The 21,644-nt window shown below is 39.1% G+C and overlaps 1 protein-coding gene across 1 annotated transcript in view; it reads right to left on the reverse strand.

Moving 5' to 3' along the window:
* dnah5 (dynein, axonemal, heavy chain 5) overlaps positions 1-21,644 on the reverse strand; it is a 68,909-nt gene that overhangs the window by 6,375 nt on the left and 40,890 nt on the right. The window contains exons 60-77 of the mRNA XM_005743202.1: positions 19,982-20,249; positions 19,653-19,776; positions 19,293-19,400; positions 19,015-19,129; positions 18,207-18,383; positions 15,948-16,151; positions 15,292-15,471; positions 12,309-12,446; positions 10,505-10,640; positions 9,917-10,098; positions 8,571-8,705; positions 7,136-7,291; positions 5,468-5,650; positions 3,591-3,695; positions 3,213-3,351; positions 2,626-2,740; positions 2,115-2,305; positions 709-830 (exon numbers count right to left, since the gene is read on the reverse strand). Coding sequence (XP_005743259.1) covers positions 709-830; positions 2,115-2,305; positions 2,626-2,740; positions 3,213-3,351; positions 3,591-3,695; positions 5,468-5,650; positions 7,136-7,291; positions 8,571-8,705; positions 9,917-10,098; positions 10,505-10,640; positions 12,309-12,446; positions 15,292-15,471; positions 15,948-16,151; positions 18,207-18,383; positions 19,015-19,129; positions 19,293-19,400; positions 19,653-19,776; positions 19,982-20,249 — 2,778 coding nt within the window. The remainder of the gene's footprint in view (positions 1-708; positions 831-2,114; positions 2,306-2,625; positions 2,741-3,212; positions 3,352-3,590; positions 3,696-5,467; positions 5,651-7,135; positions 7,292-8,570; positions 8,706-9,916; positions 10,099-10,504; positions 10,641-12,308; positions 12,447-15,291; positions 15,472-15,947; positions 16,152-18,206; positions 18,384-19,014; positions 19,130-19,292; positions 19,401-19,652; positions 19,777-19,981; positions 20,250-21,644) is intronic.

The raw sequence follows: 21,644 nt of genomic DNA on the forward strand, positions 1-21,644 counted from the left end.
CACACACACACACACACACACACACACACACACACACACACACACGACTTTCACATTTTAGTATGGACATTGAATTGACATAATGCTTTCCCTAACTCTAACCATCAGAAATGAAAGCTTAATTCTAAATCTAACCATAACCTAATTGTATCTATAAAACCACATTCTGAGCCTCAAAAATGCCTTCAAATTCATTAGGACACACAAGTGACTGTCCTCACAAAGATATTCAAACAAGTACACACACACACACACACACACAGTTTGTGTATGCACACATACTCAGCCAAAAGTATTTGACTGGAAGTTTCTCCAACTAAGCTCATTTCACAGAGCACTGAGTTTTGACTCCACGGGGACCACAGTGCTGTCATTCATCCACAAGGGTGTGTGTATTTAAGTGTGAGTGACAGTCCATCATGATGAGTGTGTGTCTATGTACAAGAGGGAAATGAAGTGAGCCATGATGAGACTGATATTGACATGCTTACTAGAGCAAAGAAGAGCTGTGAAAAGTATTTAATAAGCACCTTGAGACAACTGCTGTGTATGTGAGTGTGTGAGTGTGCAGGTGTGTATGTGATAGATTAGAACTGCTATCTGAAGACTTAAAAGATAAAAGTCCAAGTGGGTAGATTTTCTGTAGGCTAAAGGACACTATCATACAGCTGTCAAGGCATGTCTAAATTGATCAAGTGTATGTTGTACCTGATCCAGTATATCAGCGAACTGCCAAAGTTTGCTGAGCTCTACAAGATTTAGCCAGGTCATGTCAAGGATCCATTTAGCTGGTTTCTGGGGGCAAGCCTTCAGATCCAAGGATGCACCTCCTGAATAATATGAACATGAACAATTACAGATATAGACACCTGCAAGTATAACTGGAGGATCCAATGCAAAAAATTCAATTTTAAACTCCCAAAATACATAACAAATGTAAAAATGTAAACCCAATCTTCAAAAACACAGAAAAAGTCATCAGAATTGTAATTTGTTGTTTATCAGGCCGGAGCTGACAGATGGTGAAGCTGCGTGCGTGCACCAGACTGTGGCTGTTCTGGTTCTGCCAGTTGCCATTGCTGGGTTTTATCCCCACAGTGAGGAGCACTCCATATCATATTCAGTGAACTGCTACAGTGTCAATATGTTCAAATTCTGCATAGTTTCTGTCATGAGGTTTAAAACCTGTCTACTCCTTGAAATAAACAATAAATATGGTTAAAGAAAAGAATAACAAACAGCAGAAACAGATGGCAATTTTAACAAACCTTCAAGCTGTTTTGATGTGAATGATAGCTTTACAGAAACCCTTGTATTTTCATTTTTATTTCAAAATGCCGTTTTAAAATAAATCTTAAGAAAAAGTAGGGAAAAACAGTTTTTGTCCAGATGAATATGCTTCAGAAAATCTGTCTGTTCATTCTAACAAGCCGTAAGAAATATCATAATCATGTTTACAACCATGTGATCGATCAAACAGGAAGTAGAGTGTTGTTAGCTAAATGATCTATTCGTTAGCTGTAGAATCTTTGGTTCTGGACAATTTGTGAGTCAGCACAGCACTGGCAGCCTTCATGCACTATGTGTCTCAGTACTCAGTGATCCCGCCCTGTAACTTTACATGGTCTAACACTTTGTAGTTTAGCTGATGGTGGAATATCTAGGAGTGAAGAAATTTCCCAAACTCACTTGTTGCAACGGTGGGTTAAATTCTTAGTACTAAGAATCTTTGTCAATACAAGCCATGTTTTTTCATAGCTCAGAGCAGATGTGTTGAAACTCATAATTTTGGGTCTTAGCATTTTTATCTTTTATTTGTTTTCCTGCGTTACTGAATAGATTTCATTTGGCGTATTTTAGTAGATCAGAAATATTGTTGCATTGTTTGATGTTATTTCATGTAACGAAAATTCTATTCTTTATATTTGTAATATGCAGTTAAATACCTAATAAATAAAGAATACTTATGCACATCTAAATGCCAGTAATCAACATGAGTTATGACCCCACTGAAACGTTCCAAATATTCAAACTAACCCATGGTTGCATGTGCTCACAAAAACAACAATTTACCCGTACAAAAAAAACCTTCAGTGTTTGCATCTGCCTCTTACCTTTGATGAGTGTGAGGAACTCCTCGTGTTTGACCTTGTTGCTCTGCATGTCTATCTTCAGCGTCATCAGCAAAGTGAAAAGAAACTTGTGGTCCTCATACAGGCCCCGTGCTGCGTACTTATAAACTTCAAAGGTCATGAACTCTATGATGTTGGCGATCCGTTTACTTGTGATAGGGCTTTTAGAAGACCTTTTCAGGGAAATAAACAGGTCTTCTAAATAACATAGCAACTTGAAGATTCTGTTGCTATGTCATAAAATTATACTTGCCAGTCGTAAGAGCGAGAACTTCTCTAAAATCAAATATAAACTACTAGTAATGATTGCACAACTTCATGAAGTAATAACTTGCAGGTTTTTACATTAGAAAGGTATGGTGGTTTAAATGCACAATAGTTCCTTGATTTGAAGTTTGCAAAGACTTTCCAATATACATATAAACACACAACAAATTACTATGGGCAAACCAATTCATTAAGCAGGAAATGGTAAATATCAGCGTATCCTCACCTGGCCAGAGAAAGGTCAAAAAGTCCCAGGAACTGTCTAAGAGACGTCTGATACATGACATTCACCATACTCATCTCTGTAATCAGGAAGTACAGGATGCTGCCCCTGGTGGCCACTGGAATCACACAGGGAAACACAAAAGCACAAACTCCAACAAAACAAGTAATATCGTTCATGAGGACATTTTTAAACAGGTTTTTGAAAGAATGTTCTGTTAACTGTAGCCTCCATCCATCCATCCATTCGCGTCCGCTTATCCTGTTCAGGGTCGCGGGGGGCGCTGGAGCCTATCCCAGCTGTCATAGGGCGAAAGGCGGGGTACACCCTGGACAGGTCGCCAGTCTGTCGCAGGGCCAACACACAGAGACAGACAACCATTCGCACTCACATTCACTCGCACATTCACACCTATGGGCAATTTGGATTAACCAATTAACCTATCCCCACTAACTGTAGCCTGTATTTTTTAAATTAAAACCAATATGTCTCACATTTGTGTAACTGAAGGCTGACTGACACTTTGCAGGCTTACTTAGAAAAACACACAAAAAAAGAGGGAACTTTGTTTTTAAATCATTTTCACTTACCTGGCCGGTACTCCTCTCTGGCTGCGTTGATCTGGATCTCAGTCTCTGCGGCAATCTGTAACTTCTGAGTGACTTCTTCAGCCGTACACTTTGTGTTGCTAAGGACAAGAATCAGACTCTCATCATCAACCAAGGAACCCTAAAAAACACACAAACAATTTTTTTTTTAAAAAAACGATTATTTTTCACAATTTATATCTTATAAAGCAAAAGAGAAAAAGAAGGCTGCAAACTATTTCTAGTTTTAATTAAAAAACGAGAATGCACAAAACTTGGCCCCAACCTCACCCATGCAAATGAATAAAACATTTTCTCACTGGTGGCAGTGTAGTTAACCATTTCTAAAAAGAACATTTCTGACACATTGCGGTTTCTTGCCTGTGTGCTCGTCAGTCGGTAGAGAAGACTGTCTTCTAGTTCCTTCATCTTTCTCTTGTTAGATGTCACATCTTCCAAGAGGTCTGTCCTCTCCTTCTCCAATTCCTGGTGTCATAAAAGCAAAGAAAACACAACCACATGAGCAGATATAGCTGCAGGATGGTGCTAGAGAAAGCCTGTCATTAAAATCAAAGGTCTTTGATTCTGCATTGCTCTGATGAGTTGATTCTGTCTGTGGCTTTAGACTCTTCTCCGGTGCCTGTCTATCATGGTGGCCTCTGGTAGCTGTCTATATTATTCTTACTAATATCTGCAGCCGCGTGAAGGTCAAGAAGCTGAGATTTTGGCAAAAAAAATTAATAAATACCTTATCTAAATGAATAGATGAGCAGAATCCTTATGAAGAATAAAAACGCCCCTAGCCTCAGGGTGATGATAGGACCTGTAAAGCTATGTTGTCGCCCTTTTCTCCGTAGTCCTAAGTAAGCCCCAGCAAATGACTCCAGCTTACCTCTTCTAAGTGTCCAAAAGTGTTATTTCTGCACTGGGGAAAGCAGGTCTTATCAAAATTTACACCACAGTCTTGCCTGCTGGGAGCATAAATTTGACCAGCATGCTAAATCCCTTTTAGAGTATGAGAGACAATAATTGTGATATTTTGTTTTGAGAGTGCGAGAGATTAAACTAAAACAAAATTTGTCTTGTTATCTAAGTCAAATTTAATGGTGGCTCATAAGTAGGCCGACTATCCACATCCCATTAAACTGACTGCCTTTAAGCGGGTATAAAAAAAACAGTCACCACTTCTAAGTGGCAGGTGTGTTTTAAATCAATTAGATTGCTATTTTGATTGTAGATTACAAGCATATTTTCCTAAGAACTGCTGTGTTGGACACTATCACAGCAGGTTGTTATCAATGATAAATGCTCTTTACATATAATATAATATAATATAATATAATATAATATAATATAATATAAATACACAAATATTTATGAAAATGCTTCTTTTTTTTTTACATTTCCTATAATTTTATTTTTACTATGAGAATTATCATGGTCAAGACAGCAGGCTGGTTTGAAACCAGTGGGTCTGAGAGGACAGAATTAGTATTCATACCCTTTCTATTACTGCATATGAATGATTTCAATAGCTTACAAAGACAGATGTAAGTCATACTGGAGCTGAAAGCTGTGTGTAGAATTGAAGTTTGACTGAAAGTAAAAAGAAACGATTCAACAGTGATGTTGGGTTTGTGAAAACTGCACAAATTGTAAAGACAAGAAGCAGGGCTTACAGCTGAGGTAGTAGTTTTAGCTCTTATTTGATTAAATCCAAATTTAGTACACAGATACAGTAACAAGCCTCTTCCCATCTGGAATAAATCTTTCATTTCATGACCAGCTATCAGCAGAGGGAAAATTGCTTTTCTGTAACAGGACCAGCCTTTTCAGAGTGACAATCAATGAGTCCTGCATTTGGTGCATTTATAATTCACTAATCTATTCCCCAGTGAGACTGACGTCACTTGTCTGTGTCTTTGTGCGTATGCTTGGTACCGATACACGTGAGCACTATTTCTGGGTTACTTTTATTCACCACTCACACTGTGTTTGACCAAAGCAGGGCGGTTGCAATTGTTTGTATTCAAATGGCGTTCTGATGTCACAGTACAGAGAAAATGAGACTGGGAAAGATGTAGAGAGTCTGCATTTAAATGTTGTTCAAGATTTATTTCAGGTTCTACAAGGATGCACATAAGCAGTATTAATGCAGAGGTACAGTCTAATAGTACATTATGCTAACCTAATTTAAATATGTTCCTTAATTATGTATCGTCTGGCTTTAGTGGCTACCATTTTGAATATTTGTATACCTGCTTTTCAGTGAGGATGACTCTGCCCAGCAGCTGGTCCTCCAGTCCTCTCATGGTGACAGTGAAGTCAATGATGGAGGTGCGAGCACTTATTTCAGGAGTGTAAGCCGGGTTAGGCAGCTTGGTGGTCATATACAACCTGAAGCCCTTCATCACATCCACTTCTTTGTCACCAAGCTTCACCTGCAAGAGGGTGTATGTGTGTTATTGTTTAGAATATTAAGTCTTACAAATAACATAATAAAGAGCTCAGAGTTGGAATTACTGGTTGGAGTTCTGGTTTTCCATTGGACATAAATGTGGGTGTATTTGGATGCTAAAAGTTCATATTTTTACCATCCAAAAGTGCAGAATTAATTTAGAGTGTTCTCATTTGTGTTTTCAGGAAATTGGAATTGTTCAAATCTTTATTAGCAACACAGAAAAGACATTTGCGCACAATATAAATGTTTTTTTTCTCCAAAAGTGCAAACCATTTTTTCCATTAAAAACATATGAATGTCCTGTTGTACCCAGAGTCTACTTCCAAAGCTTAATTTGGGGTCGTCATTTAGGCTAATGAAACCAAAACCACTCAAACTGTGATCTGCAATTTTCCCAACTACAATTATCTTCAACATTACATAAAACTGAAGCTGCAATAGAGTCAAAATCGGTGCATTTCGCATCTCAGGAACAGGAAGCACTCTGCAAAAGTATGCTGCAATTTCAGCCTTCATCCTGTAAAATCATTTGATTTTTTTATTTTTTGTTTTTTTACTAACATGCCCCCAAACACCCACAACTCACGCAACAGCATCAGGTAGCTCCAGTTTGTTTATTTCGCCCCCCAAAAAAATAATATTCATTCAAATCAACCCACATCCCATCTGCACTGGCTCAATGCTCCACAGCCTGAACTCCTTTGCATTAGAATGTGAGCTAAGACAGGATACCGAATGCACTTTGTGTACTGTATTTAATTTGATGTTACTTTAACAACTGATTGAGTTTAATTTATGTGGTGAATTTAAATTGTTTGGCATCAACAAAAATGATGGAAATAAAAAAGAAAAGGAAGTTTCATTATGCAACAGAAGTCTGTTAAAGTATCGACACTTGCCCTTGTTCTAAGTGGTGACATATTGAATGTTTGTTTCCCTGAGTATGTCTTAAAATTTTATATTTTATTGTATTTTTTGTTAATGTAGCTTTCAAAACTGTCTGAATACCCAAAGCAGAGTCAAGAGAACCAACTGTGCCTTTTTGACAAGATCTAATGATGCCGACCTTCTATAAAAAACAGCAAAATAAAGGAGGAAATAGTACAATGTACACTGCACAGTGTAAACCCTTTTCCCAGACTTACCAAGTACATTTTAATCTGTCTCAAAAGAATTAATATGATCTAGGAAATGTGGTCTGGCTGCCAATGATACTCATACTTAAAACTCTCTTCTAGTCGACACTACCTGTGCAGTGTCAGCGAGAGAGCTTGTTTTTCTCTGTCTGAGCTAATCAAGCCCTATCAGTCCAGGTGTGACAGCTGGCGTGCCAAGGAGAAGCTGGCAAAGTCCCATCATACTGACCACTAGTCTTTGAACATGCCTGCCAATTTCATACCCTTCTAACTAAAAGTAAAATCTAACACATGGATCTAAGTAGGATTATTTCGTTCTGTGTTGTTACCTTGTAAGTGGAGCCGGTTTTGATGAAGTTTTTCTCAAGTATGTTGTCAAGCGCAGGGTCCAACTCCTCCCCCACATCCTCAATCAAAAGGGGTCGACCAAGAGACAAACTGTCCTCTAGGTGGTTCTTGAAGTACTTGTGATTCAGTGAGGTGATCTGAGATCAGACAAGAAAACACATTTTAAAATGGTAATTGTCTGATTTCAATGTGCAGTTTGGATGACCACCACCACAGAGCCTGATATTGTCCTGAGGATATGAAATAAATGGGCTAAATGTGAGAAGATTTTACAAAACAGACAAAAATACTGATTTTACTGTACGATACAATAACCTTCCTATGTGACCACAGCAGCAATAATATTTGTCTCCAACAGGAGTAGGAGACACATGTGTGGTTTCCTCACTTTTCCTTCAAAGCTACAAAGGTCAGCCTCTATGTGCGGATTCTGACTGTTCAAGCTAACAAAGAATTGCTTTTCAAGTGAGCCATTTTTAGAAAAAAATAAATAAACTTTTTCTAATGATGTGACCTGAAGAAAGGGTTGAAACCTACCGCTGGAGGAAATGTGTCTCCAGGATGCTCATAATGGGATTTCAGAATGCATTCACTCGGCTTAGAGATTGCCCCTAACAGGGTCAGCGACTTTTGCTTAGCTTATTATGTCTGCAGAATTGGTGGTAGTTTTTTTGTGGGGGGTTTTGACATTGTGCTCTGTATACTGGATAGCAGGAAGGACCAAGGGCATTAAAGAATTTAGGACCACAGTTACTAACAAGCAATGATGATCCACAAGGCCAGTAACATTGTGGGGATGGAGCTGCACTCTCTAAATGTGGTGTCAGAGAGAAGGATGTTTTCCAAGATAAGGACAATGCTGGACAATACCTCCCACCCAGTCACAGGAGCACGTTCAGTGAGAGACTGAGATTACCCAAATGCACCACTGAATGACACAGGAAATAATTCCTGCCGGTGGCTCTCTCTCTGTAAAATTCATGAATCTAAACCACCAGTACACACTGCAGTAGTTGCACACACTTATGATCTGCACATCCTATACAGGAATATAAGGGCACTGCAATTTCAGCTTTGTTTTTCAGTGTTGTCTAATATATTGGGATATTTATAATTGGAGCTATTTTCGTTTATTAGAGCTGTTTGTTCTATTTTTAAATTAGTATTATTTCATTGGTACTTTAACTTGGTAGTAACTGTTCTTACTTGGAACTGTGAACACACAATTTCCTCTAGGATTCTGATTCTGATATTAGAGGCCACTAAAAATCAAAATGGGCACAGGACATTTGGACTGGTGAAGAAGACTAGGTATAATGCAAAAGGCTGCATGACGGATGGATGAATGGATGCATTCATTTAACTTTTATATGCTTCAGACACTGAAACGAAATTGTAGAAGATAGTTTTGCAAACCTGTAGCTCATTCTTGGCTTCTTTGTTCTTGATCCAGATTTTTCCCTGTGTCTGTGGGTCAATAAGGAGGGGGAAGCGGGCAGCTTTGGTTACAATAATGCCATTGTGAATGGACAGGTCATCATTTGGCAAACCCTGTAAGACACAACATGAATAAATGGTGAGGGTCAATCTTGATGCTTAACAGTATCTCCACCAATGATAAATGGTCCAGCAATCAACGTTTCCTGGGATCCTCGTTTAAAGATAAATAAAAGATATTAGCAGCTACCAGTGCTACCCATCAGCGTTTTAGTAGCACCTATGGTATCAGTTTAAAAATCCTAAATTGTCTGGTTTTCAAGTTATCTGATTTACAAACTGGGCGTCCACACCACCCGGTTGGCGACCCAGCAGACTGACAACAACACCTCATCAGCTTTTTACTGCTGAGGGGTAAAAAAAAAAAAAAAGACTGTTAACATAAACTAACATTTACACAAACGTTAAAACAACTTAAGCTAACAAAAATGTTAGCAATTCTAGTTAGATTCCCATATATTCACAAAACTTCTTTCAACTACTAACTACTACATTACTGTTACTACAACCAACAATAATAATAATAATGACGCTATCAGTTAATTTTTAATTAACCTAATTACCTTATTTTCCGCAGGATTTTAAGGTGCACATAAAATCCTTTAATTTTCTCAAAAATCGACAGTGAGCCTTATGTATGAATTCTGGTTGTGCCGATTTTATGTGGTACACAGCACTCAAAAATCTGTCAAAACATGTTTTAGTACAAATATGTTTTGGTAAGCTACGAAGAATTGATTGTCAGAGCGTTATGACAACCGTAGTCAAGAGCCTTGCGGAACAATCTGGGTCCAAAACTCCGTCAGTTTCAGGACAGGTCCCAAAGTCGAACAAACAGTGCGACATCACAGAGAGTTAACTGTCTAAATTCTTTCACATTTAATAAAATGATCAGCGTTGCTGATTTACCAGGTGTAACGATTACGTTTAACATACAGGCATCCATGAAAACAGAATTTATAAGATTATAGTTATAGGTTAGATTAGAGTTATAGGTTAGCAGGAAGTTAGCTCGCTAGTTTCCGTCTAAACATGATATACCATGTTATGACTGAGAGATTTCTGAAAAAAATTAAAACATACAGCTCTGCTATGGCTTCCAGCATAAATGAAGACAGAAAACTAAACAGCAGTGATGCTTGTAGGGTTACTGGGTTGGGCTAGCTGGTATATTGGGTTGGGCTAGCTGGTATATAATGCTGTGCTACATTACATGTGGCATTAATATGTAAAAACATCTCTAGTTAGCAAAATAGATCACTGACCTGAAGGTTCCATTCACTAACTGTGGGCGCATCAATGAGCAGTTCAGTCAGATTGAGGTTGTTACCAAACGGGATGTAACGTTGCTTCAGCTCTCGCTGCCAGTCGTTCAGTAGAAGGTTACGAAACTCCTGATTGAAAGGTCCTGAGTAAGAAAGAAAGGCTGTGGCCAGAAGAACATCACCTGGAATAGGAACAAGCGTTGTTACGTGTACATACTTATCGGTACACATCAGTGTATCAGTTACATATTAATCAGATGTGGCACTGCCTATGCACTGAAATGAGAACATGCCTAAATATTAGTGGGGTAATTTTAAAAGTGCAAGAAATTCCATGTCAAACAGTAGCATCACGACCATCCCGCTGATAAATTAAAAACATTAGCATACAATAACGACATGACAGATTAAGGTTATAACTCCAAGTATAACTGCATCATCAGACAGAGATTTTTCACTTCACTGCACATTATTCATCCACAGAACATTTCCCATATCACACAAAGAACTTTATATTATTATGATAGATATTTGTTATTATGTTGCAGAGGCTAACTCTATGTTTTTGAAACCTGCTGTGAAACCCACCCACGAGCCGTTTGGTTTGGACAGCAAACTCTTTGCTCTGTTCCGTCCATCTCTCCTTCTCGCCAGCGAGACCGCTGATGAGACTGGACGCTGTCTGCATCTTGTGTCTGCAGCGCTCAGCATCCTCCAGCAGCGTCTGATGGGAAAGGGGCCCACAAACAGGTCAGTAGGTTGATGTGTCTATTTAGCCTTGTGTGTCTGTCCAAGTGTGTCTGCCTCTATCCAAGTCTTATTCCACCATCTGCACATTCGTGGATTAAACCCCTAAAAGCTCATCTCTGTTCATCAGAATTACATACCCACCATCATTATCTAACTTAGTACACATGAATCTAAGAATATTTGCCTCTTCCCTCAGCTGCTCACCAGCGAACTGCCCCTCACTGCATGCGCAAGCCACACTTTAGGTTTTTTTGCTTGACAGAGAGGGACACAGTGCCCTTCCACACTGCTGAAGTGTGTGCTTTGTTAAGCAGGAGAGAAAAACCGAGGGCTTCTTCTGTAAATCAAGAGGACTATAAAGGAGAGGTGGTGCTGTTCCAACAGGTCACAGGAGAGAAGAAGTTGTGTGATGTGTCAGGAACACAGTGACTTGGGCAAAATAAAGAAAATGCTGGGTGTTAAATCTGTGATTACAAACAAAGCATACAAATGCAGACAGATTAACACGTCCTGGGAAGCTTGTATTGCCCCAAGTTATTGTTGTTAATGTTATCTTCACTTTATCTGTCTTCTTTTGCTTTCCAGGACTCATTTTTAAAAAATATGTTTTACCACTTTATAAAGGGGAAATATTGAAAAAGGCATGTGGCCTGTGCTATGAAGCAGAATTTCATCTTATCCTGGTACTTTCAGGGCTAACCCTGAGTTTTTTGTATTATGAAGGTGGTTTACTTCTTACCGAGTTATATCACCATGGTAAATTATGCTGCAAATCTAACTTGCCTTTTAAACATAATTGAATTAAACACTTGATTACAGTCCATCAGATTCTGTTTAGATCATCAGTATCTTAATGATTGAGCTATGATATTTTTAAGCATGTCTGTTTCCTTCCCATGAGCCTAGTGTTCCCAGTCTTCATCCAGAGAGCCATCTAGATTTCCAGTTCTTTTTCGGTTTTTTGCCTTTTATTGTTTAGTTATGGACTTCGACTGCATTCCTAATAAAGCTTGCTTTCTGTTTTACATCGAGACTTTGGTCTTCACTTTGAGCCACTCCTGTCCATCATCAACACCAAATGCCTTTGCAACGAGCCTTTCAGTCTCACTTTTAGCCCTGGAAGATGAACAGTCTCTGCATCTTAATCATGACATTATAACCTGTTCCCGTCCTGGTCTCTTAATCAGGGAGTCTTGATTCACTTGCTGTTCCATTAAGATGTTACATTTCACGTCACAAAGTGTACTGAACATGGGAAAACACAGACCAGATGCTCTCACAGACCTCCACAGAGGATTAACCCGTGTTACTCAGTCACTTCAGTAACTAAGGTTCAGTCCTTTTTTTTTCCTTTTAGCCAGGCTGTCACAGATCTTATGGTACATTTGTCATACTGTACATACTGCAGTTTATAATAATATTGTTATTACATCAGTGGCACATTGATATTCTCAAAAAACATTTTTCTTTCTTGAAGAACGTGGGAAAAAACATGTAACAAATAATAAACACAGTTTATCCCCTATAGTAATTATTGCACTTTCAAATAAAAGCTAAAGGTATTAAATTCCTATATCAGGAGCAACACACAGGTTTTGTGTACTGAACTAAATTACAGTTGTGTTTTGATGAAGTTGCTGACCTGTTTCTCCATCATTGCTTTCTCATATTCCCCCTGTACCACATCAAGCTCTGCCTGCTTGGCGTCTAGCTCAGCCTGAGCTTTCTGAAGGTCTGCATTAGCTATGGTCAGACGATTCTCCTGCACGGCCAAGTTAGCCTAGAAAAAACAGAGAAAAACAATGAAAGAGTGTGGAGGGGAGAGCTGTGATGGTTTGTTTGTTTGTTTGCTTGCTTGCTTTGTTTTTTGCACATTAAAAGCTTCAGGTAAAAAACAGAGAAAAGTCATTAAATAGTTAAATGGTTAGTGGGGTGCCAGTTTAGCTCACAGCATGCGCAACCCACAAAGATTAAATGCAGCAGCCAGCGTTCAACTCTAACCCATGGCCTCAATTACCAGTGTGCTATCTAATAGAGGCAGAAATGTCTGAAAATGGTTAGTAAGATATTTTAGAAGAATGGACATAAACACTGAAAGAAAGAGTTTGAAGATGACAGGAGTAAGCAAAAAGATAGTCTGTGTATAGAGCTAGGGTTGTAGAGAAAACACTGAAGCTCAAAAGCTTTGGAGAAAACTTGAGAGTGTGCTTGCTGTGGGATAAGGAAAAAACATAGCTATTTAATATTAATTGACATCTGAGGGGAACATCCCTTCTCATCTTTCTGCATGTCTGTCCATTCGACTGTATCTCTGTATCCAGCTTAAAGGGAAAACACCACTGGGCTCGAAACCAGAAAATCTGTTTTGTAGGCTGTGCTCCACAAAAGGTCAAAATAAAACAACAGCGCCGAGGGATGTGTATATATGTAGCTGTGTGTGAGTGTGTTTGGAGGGGGATTAGGGAAACAAAGTGGAAAGGAGGAAAAAGAAATTGGTGGCTAGAGCAAAAAGAATAGAATGCAGTTAAGAAAAGAGAGAGGTGTTGAATGAGAACTAACAAGGGTGACAGCAACAGATGTCATCATCAGGCAACATTTCCAAAAGCATAAATGTACACTGTAAATGCCTTTAAATGACTATGACCCATCAGACATTCACAGCAGCTTGTATTTACTTGTAGTTAACCGAGTGGGTGATTCTTCAGAAGAATTTTGCCTTTTGTCTTGGTGAAAGCACATGTTACAGCCATGGGTCACTTCGCTCCTTCATCTGGCGTGATTAGCCCCGTCTGTTTTGTATGCTTATTAGCATGTGCAAGCCCCTGTTAATGATTGGTGCCTGGACTTGTCTCTCATCCTGCCTCCTGGCCTGCTCTGCGTTCTCTCACGAATGACTGGACAGTTGCCCCGGTGCAGTGGTTCAACTGGAATACAGCACTAATCACAGCAGCAGCTTTAAAAGAGCTGCCACTTTGCTATTCAGGACAGTGTGAACAACGTGCCATGCTGTGTTTCCTGATTGCATGAACTAAAGGTTGCTTGTTAGCTAGTTTTGTATTGTTTGTAGCTAACAAGCTTCTGCAAGCAACCCTGTGTAGTGCTTCTCATGATTCTGTAACCTCTTCCGTTGACCAAGCTTGGCACACTCATCCAACTAGAGACACTCAGTTTAGAGGGTGACTAGTTAAGTAAGTTTGTCCCTTTAAAAAATGATAAGTAAAAGAGAAATTAGTTGAAGTAAAGTTCAGTTGCTTCTGCGGTCATTGGCACTGTCTGGCATCTTTATATCCACTTTTCCATCGTGCTTAGACTACATTATCTCTAAACATATTTTCTAAATTTCTATATTTTTTTAACCAAATAATTTTCTGTTTTGGAAGAATTAACTGGTGAATAAGGTAAGGCTGAATATTAACACTTTAGAAACGTTCTAACATTGAAAATGTTAGCTCTGTATTCTCTACTAAGTCATAAGTCCTTTTCCCCCAAAAACAGCCACAGATCAAGAAAATGTTTGATTTAAAGGTTAATCATGGACGCAATACACCGTTTTTCTTTTTGTTAAACACTTTACTTTGCCTTTAGTGGCTGAATTTGCTGATCCATTTAGTTGTCAAAAATGGCACACACAAAAAATGACAAAAATAAAGATTTAGTATGTTTGTATTTTATCTCTGGGGTAAGCATGGAGGTGAGAGAAGGCTCAGCTGGTAAGCTTTTAGCTTACACAACTTGTGATGCTGTGCAGTAATAATCAAGACTTTGCACATATTTTCTGCAGATATCAGATCTGGGTGTGTGGATTTAATAATTAATAATTAATAATTGAATAATTCACAGGGATTCCAGTGACATAAAGCGAATAAATAGTGCAGCCTGCTGCATAAATAAGGAAAAATAGATTATATCAGTCTCTTGGATGTAATACAAAAAAGCGCTTCCCTTCAGTTGTAGAAAGCATGAAGAGTGTCTAAAATGTAATCTTTTTATTTTCAGCTCATGCCAGATTATCAACAAGATGTTTCACTGTATTGAATAAAACGAGGATGTCATGATCTTAAAAGAAGTATTTTTATATTTTCTCACACACAGTAAATCCTACATTATAGGATAACCTAAATTCTCAGATACTGATTAGTATGATTTTGCCCCACCCAGCACTCTCTCACTCACTCTCACCCAGCAGTCTTTGAGCACAAGGAGTCTGAGGAAATCCATTTTCAGGCTTGTATCACAAGATTAAAAACGTAAGCCTTGAAAATCTGAGATGCACCCAATGTTTATAATCAGTGGATAAATACTTCTGAATTTTGCTGCACTTCAAACTTCTACCATCAGCAAATTATTGCTGCTGCAGTGTGGAAATGTGCCTTTTTGTGCCTTTGTGGCTTGTGGTTTTTCTACAGAATGAAACGTTTCATATTCATCAGATTGGGAGAATAGTCCAAAAAGTGTGTGTGTGTCCCTAATGTTACACATTTTAGGAGGTGTTTCATAATACATATTTGTAAGGGTGAGTTTAACTTACAGATGCCAATTGGTAGTCAGTGGAATAGTAGATTATTCAGTTCAGTTTCTGCTTTTCTGAGGAAGCACTCTACTAGATCTGCAATAATGTTTGTTACCTTCAAGGGCAAGACCTCTTTGTTGATGGAAAAGAAGGAAGCCATGGCTTTGGTCCAGGATGCTATGCCAGCTACATTGCCACACACCCTCTTGGCTGTTTCGATGTTGTAGTCAGGCATTTCGAAATAAGGCTGCAGGAGCTCCACAGTTTCCCTATTAATGCTGTCCTTGGGGAATTGCTTCAGGAGGGGAAAAGAGGCAGAAAAAACAGAATGAGTATGCGGCGGTTTAATCTGGGACTTATTTCAGCCTTTGCATTTAGACAAATGCTGAAAATGCAAAGCTATACAAAACCAGAGAAAATGAAAAAATACATACTGAAAGGGACAAAGACAGAAAATAGAGCATGTACTCAATTGAGACCAAAATTGCATCAGGATGAAAAAAAAACAATTTAAATCAGGGCATCAATGGGTTATGTTTAAAATAAAAGGTGTTTACAAATAAATATTTTAATAAGACATGAACCACTTTTATGGAAGTGCAGAGACTAAACTCTTAGAGTCTAAGTTTAGCCCTTTCTATTATGTAGAATGTAGCTTTCATTCATGTTAAACATGGCAAATAACACAAAGCATAAATCCTGAATCATGTGTTGAGATAATATGAGCACTTCAGTCTTAACTATATACAAATTAAATAAATGTTACTGCACCTGCAGACTGCCCAGGAAGTTTCCAGCAGTCATGAGTTTTAATGACTCCTGCCATGAAGGAGTGTTGCAGTTCTTCTCTGGGTCAACTTTCACAGGGTTGACCTTCCTCTGGAAGAGCAGCAGCACGCAGTCCATGATCCGCATGATGAGGTGAGGGGGGCGACCGAGTGTCCGTACTGTGGCAATATCTGACGGTTTAATTGTCTATGTGGGCAAAGAGGACAAACGGAGAGCGGGAGAATTTAGAACAGTCATTTACTGTATGGCATGACCCCGATGGGAGAGCTGGAAACATGTGACAAGTAAGTCGAGTAAGGATTTGACGCCAGCAAACTGGACAAACGCAGAGCATGTTAGGAGACGATTAGAGCAGCGCGTTACTATGACGAGAACAAAGGATAAATCATTTGTTTCTCATTACCGTGTTCAAAGAAGAGACAGATACATTAATGAGGATTATACCTAATTCTCCAGTTTCAGAATATAAAAGCAGAGGAGGTGTGCAGAGGGAAACAACACGACGACCGTAAGTATAAACTGTGGCAGAATGAGAGGAGTTCAGGAGAGGGTGACACAGGATTTCCTCCAGGGACTGATTAAAACAAGAGACAGCAGACCAGTAAAGAAAATGTTCCTGTGAGAACTGTTCGGCTGCTTTACTCTCTTCTTATCTTTTCTTGTTTTGCACTTCCCATTTCTGTTCTCTCTTCCTTGCTCCATTTCCACTCAGTGCAAGCCTGAATTTCCCACTAGAGTGTCAGCCACCAGACAGTCTGGGTTATCATGTACTTCTACTTTCACTAGCCTATATCCTCTATTCTCCTACAGCTTCTTATGAAAATCTCTCACTAAGCCCATTGTTACAAAATAAAATCATCACTCCAGTTCAGCAAGAACTACAAAAACTAAACCATTTTATGCTTTACTGTCATCATTAATCCACTGTAACTATTAGCAAATCAGCTCCTTTTGTATGACAAGGAAATGTTATAGAATGGTACTGTTACCTTGAGTTTGCACACACACAAACTCGGTCCTTTTAAAGGCTGGGTGAATATCCAAATTAATCACGAAACAGAACCGGTCTGTGAATATTTTAATGTGACAGTGTGGTATGAAAAGCCTGAAGAAAGGAAACATAAATTCCTTCAACTCCTCTGCCACTAAAACTGATGTTCTTGAATAAGTTAGAAAATATCTTTTACTTTAATCTCGCTATACTGCAGAACACCAGCAACATTAGGAAGTGTCTTGGGTTGTCTGTTTAGAAATCCGAGGTTTCTATATGCAGTTGCACGATAACATTTTTTTAATGAGGGAATTGCCACAGGAGCTCTGCATGCAACCATCTACCCAGGAGGACAGCTTTAATTACAATGCAGCTAGAGGCACCAGACGACCATACTAAGTTTAGACACACCAGGACAGTAAAGCTGCGGGCAGAAACATTCATACAGCTTCACACATTAAGTCACAGAGGGCTTTAAGTGGCACCCTGAAGCAATACATAGTAAAAGAGCAGGAGAAATCTAAATTGGGTAAATGTAAGTCACACATTAAAGCACAAAAAGACTGCCCTCACTTTTTTAAATATCCAAGTTATATTGTAGGGTTAGATCATGAAGGCAAAAGCAAATATGCTTTGCTTTACTGGATCAAACATGCTTACATTCACCCCCCTAAAGCTGTGACACAGGAAAAACTCTGCTTATGAGTGAAATAATCTAATAGCTACAAGACTCGTGGTATCTACAAGATGAACTTTGATGACTCTGGTGATCTCCCGCCTTTTTTCACTGGCACTAACATTAGGGTGACATTTGGCTCATGAAAGCCAGTTCAGACAACGATGTCACGTTGCTGTTGAATGATTAATTGCAATCACTTTTCCAGCACATTTTGTAATCTTCAGATCATTTTAATTTGTCTCATTAAGTGATTTATGATCAACTACCTGCAAAACTAATTATCCTATAATACACCCCCCGGTCCAACACACACACGCACACACACTCACACTCACCGCCAATGTGGTACTCAAAAAAAAAAAAACTCAGGTTTAACATTTAAACTGAAATGGTTCGTATAGCATGTTGTGAATCTCTAGCATGGCTATAGGCTCTGAGTGATTTAAAAGAAAACAAACAAACAAACAAACAAAAAAGACGTCTGAACGTAGATATGTCCACCTGAGAAATTTAAGTCTGGAGGGAAGCCTTGGAGGCATGTATTCAACATTGCTGTTTCAACATCCCATACCTGCAGCGCAGCCTCTGCCTCCTCGAGAGCTGGCCGGGCAGCTTCGAGTTTCTCCTCAGCGATGGCCTTGTCAGCTGAAATGCTGTCCACAATGGCCTGCGCCTTGTCCTTCACCTTTTGTACCTCTACCTTCACTCGCTCTGCTGCCTGGGCTTTTACTGTCACCTCCTTCAACACCTGCACAAGAAAACAAACACACATTATAAGTGACAGAGAAATGATTTGAAGCTGGGAGACATTCTCAGCTGAGAAAAGATCGTAAGTGTGGTTAAGCAGAAAACAGAATGCTCAATCCAATGGGAGATGGCAAATCTGAGCATTTGTAACACTGAAGAGGCTCTACCTGATATAGAGGTCTCTGTATAACAAGAGTGAATGTTCACGAATGGAGAAAAAAAAAAGAGACGGCTTAAACTGCTTCACTTATGCTGAAGCATGACTGTAAAAAATACACATTCGTCCCATTAAACATCTATTTCTCTTATTTCACTCACTGCAGGAGGGTAATTTTACGCAACAATACAATATTCCCCAAACAATCACTGGAAAGCCTGATTCCCAGCAACGGACACAATAAACACTTCATCTCTTCATTCTGTGTTCACTTTCTTATTAATGCATGAAACTTTATATTAGTGTCTAATACAAACTAGCATGTATCCATTCAATTCTGTTGATTAGTTCATAGACCGTGTTGCTGTTTTAATAAAAATGCAACAAAAAAGCCAGCTGAAGCATTCTGTATGCTTTTTGAACCTTAAACCCACACACATACAAATGAAAATCTCCTCCCTGCCTACAAACGTACCATATCAGCCTTGTCATTGGCAATCTGTAGCTCCTTCTCTTTCAACTCCAGTTCTTTGCTGAGAGCTGCCACTGACACCGATGCCTCCTTCAGCTTTTGGAGACCAGTATTCATCCTGAAGAGGAGAAATTTTGAATACAGTTGATCAAGTCAAATATGATTACAGCAAACTTGTTGCTTCTGTGTACTGTCTGTCTACTATCTGGGTTTCTGTTTGCTTAAATGGCAACACAACTTGCATATGTTATCATTTGCACAACATTGTTGAACTCATTTACCTGTTGGCCAAAGTCTGAACTTCAGACCTCTTTTCTTTATAGATGGTTTTGTAGCCTTGAATGAAGGACAAATAAGACTTGGGTGTGACATGGGTGGAGCGTCGGTATCTAGATTCAAACAAATTGGGTAACATTAATACTGCAACATGCTAAATATTATGACAATCATCATGCGTTGCAGACACACATAAAACAATCTTCACAAACACACATACATATACATATATATATATATACATATATACATATACATACATATATATATATATACATACATATACATACATATATATATACATATATATACATACATATACATACATATACATACATACATATATATATATATATATGTAGTACCTCTGGAAGTAGTCCACACATTTCTCTGCTACACCATCCTGGAAGGAGCCCATGCACTGAACTACCTCACATTTAACCTGGGCTGAGCAGTCTATGTCATAAACAGACAGGAAGTGCTCTGAAACTGAAGGACAGGAAGAAACGAGACAGGACATTATTAACTGAAGAAAAACCTCAGAGAGCGCAAAGAAAGTCGATATTTTGTATTCATATAACAGCATCCACTTTGAAATAAACAGAGTATAACATGTACCGCATACATTTTTGAAAAGAAATGCGAGCACCAGACAGGTCACATTTGTAAAAATAAAACTGTGTGTTAAAAATACCTGCAACCAGTGCATCTTTGGGCCAGCGGCTGAACCAGTCCATGGTGCAACCAGAGATCAGCGCCGGAAACTTCAACGCTCGGTTCCGGAACTTCTCCCCAACAGGGGAAAAGCACAGAATGACGTGGAGATTATGTCGAACTCGTGACATGAAGTAATCGTACAGGTTTCCGTTGGTTGGAGGTCGCCGGGGAAACTCTCGCTTCATGACAGGGATGAGATCATTGAGGATATCATCTATTTCGTCACGGGCAAACAAGTTGGACACCTGAAGGCAGAAACATGCAGTTATGTCTCTGATATCACAATACTGACGGACCTAACCATAGTTCGCTCGTTTAACACTTTTCTTAATTTTGGCTGTCGTCTCTTACAACTCATGGCCGCAGCGTTTTTTAGCTGCGTCCAACAACTGCCAGGTCCCGGCATACTTTTTTTAACAGGGGGGTGTGATGAGCTGATGGAGCTCCGATGTGTCTCATCCTCCCCTGCAGCCATTCCCGAGCCACACCCCGCCACAATCCATGTACCTGTACTGCTGTGTATTTTAAAGCTCAAACATTTCTACTCCGATAATAGTGCCAACCAAATCTTTTACAGAGTAATTTTTCAATCTGATCTGATCAAAGATTTCCCATACAGAGATCTAGCAGTTGCAGCTTTTAAATGCAGTGATTAGCACTGTCACCTCACAGGAAGGCTGTGGGTGCAAACCTTGGACGTTCTCTTCAAATACAATGGCTTCCTCCCACAGTCCAAAGACATGAATGTTAGAAACATTCATGTATTTCCCTACACAAAACTGTGTTTTATTGACCATTTTTTAACATTATTTTAATTGGATCTTCTTCTTCCTCACACTTCACAATAGTTGTCACTTCTTCTTACCTCAACCTCTTTCCTTAGCAATTTCAGTAGAAGTGTATATTGGTTGGCTGATGAACTAAATGTATGTGACTGCTGGCAAAAAATCTTGAAATGGTGAGTTTTAAAACAGCTTGCTGGGTGGGTACAAGTTTAACCAAGTGGATGAAGGTACGAGATTCACGGTTTAAATGTTTTAAGCTGAGTCATTTCTCCAAATCCCCAGTTTCCATTAGAGAGAACATGTAACTCAGATTTAAGAAAGTGAAACAGTGTCATGGGGGACTATGTGGTGTTGTGGTAAGTGTCCCTAACCATCTGTTACTCTCACAAAAAAAACAATATCACGATAACAGCTTGCTTTTCCTTTTTGTTTCTCATCTCTGTCACTTTCTCTCACACACAAACATCCTAATACTACTGCAACACAAACTCCCTCCTACAACCAAACACAAACATGACCTACAAACCTCTCACCTACACACAAACAATAAAAAAACAACAACAATATCGTTCTACCCAGGTCACCACTTAAATTTACCCCACCTGGTAATGCAGCTGCTGCTTAAACTGTTATCAAGCCATGGAGGCAGAAGAAAAGGTGACATGGGAGCAGGGGGGAAAGGCCAAAGATGAGGAGGAAAGGAAACAATAATACTATTATCAGGCAGACAGCGATATAGAACATGCAGACACGTTTACATACACGAGATTAGAAAAGAGGAAGAAAAGAAGACAAAAAGATGGGAAAATAAATAATTGAAAGAAGGGAAAACAAGTGGGAAACTAACAGGGGAAA

This window comes from Pundamilia nyererei, unplaced genomic scaffold (assembly GCF_000239375.1).
Source record: "Pundamilia nyererei isolate P.nyererei 1_Seehausen unplaced genomic scaffold, PunNye1.0 scaffold00128, whole genome shotgun sequence".
NCBI lineage: Eukaryota > Metazoa > Chordata > Actinopteri > Cichliformes > Cichlidae > Pundamilia > Pundamilia nyererei.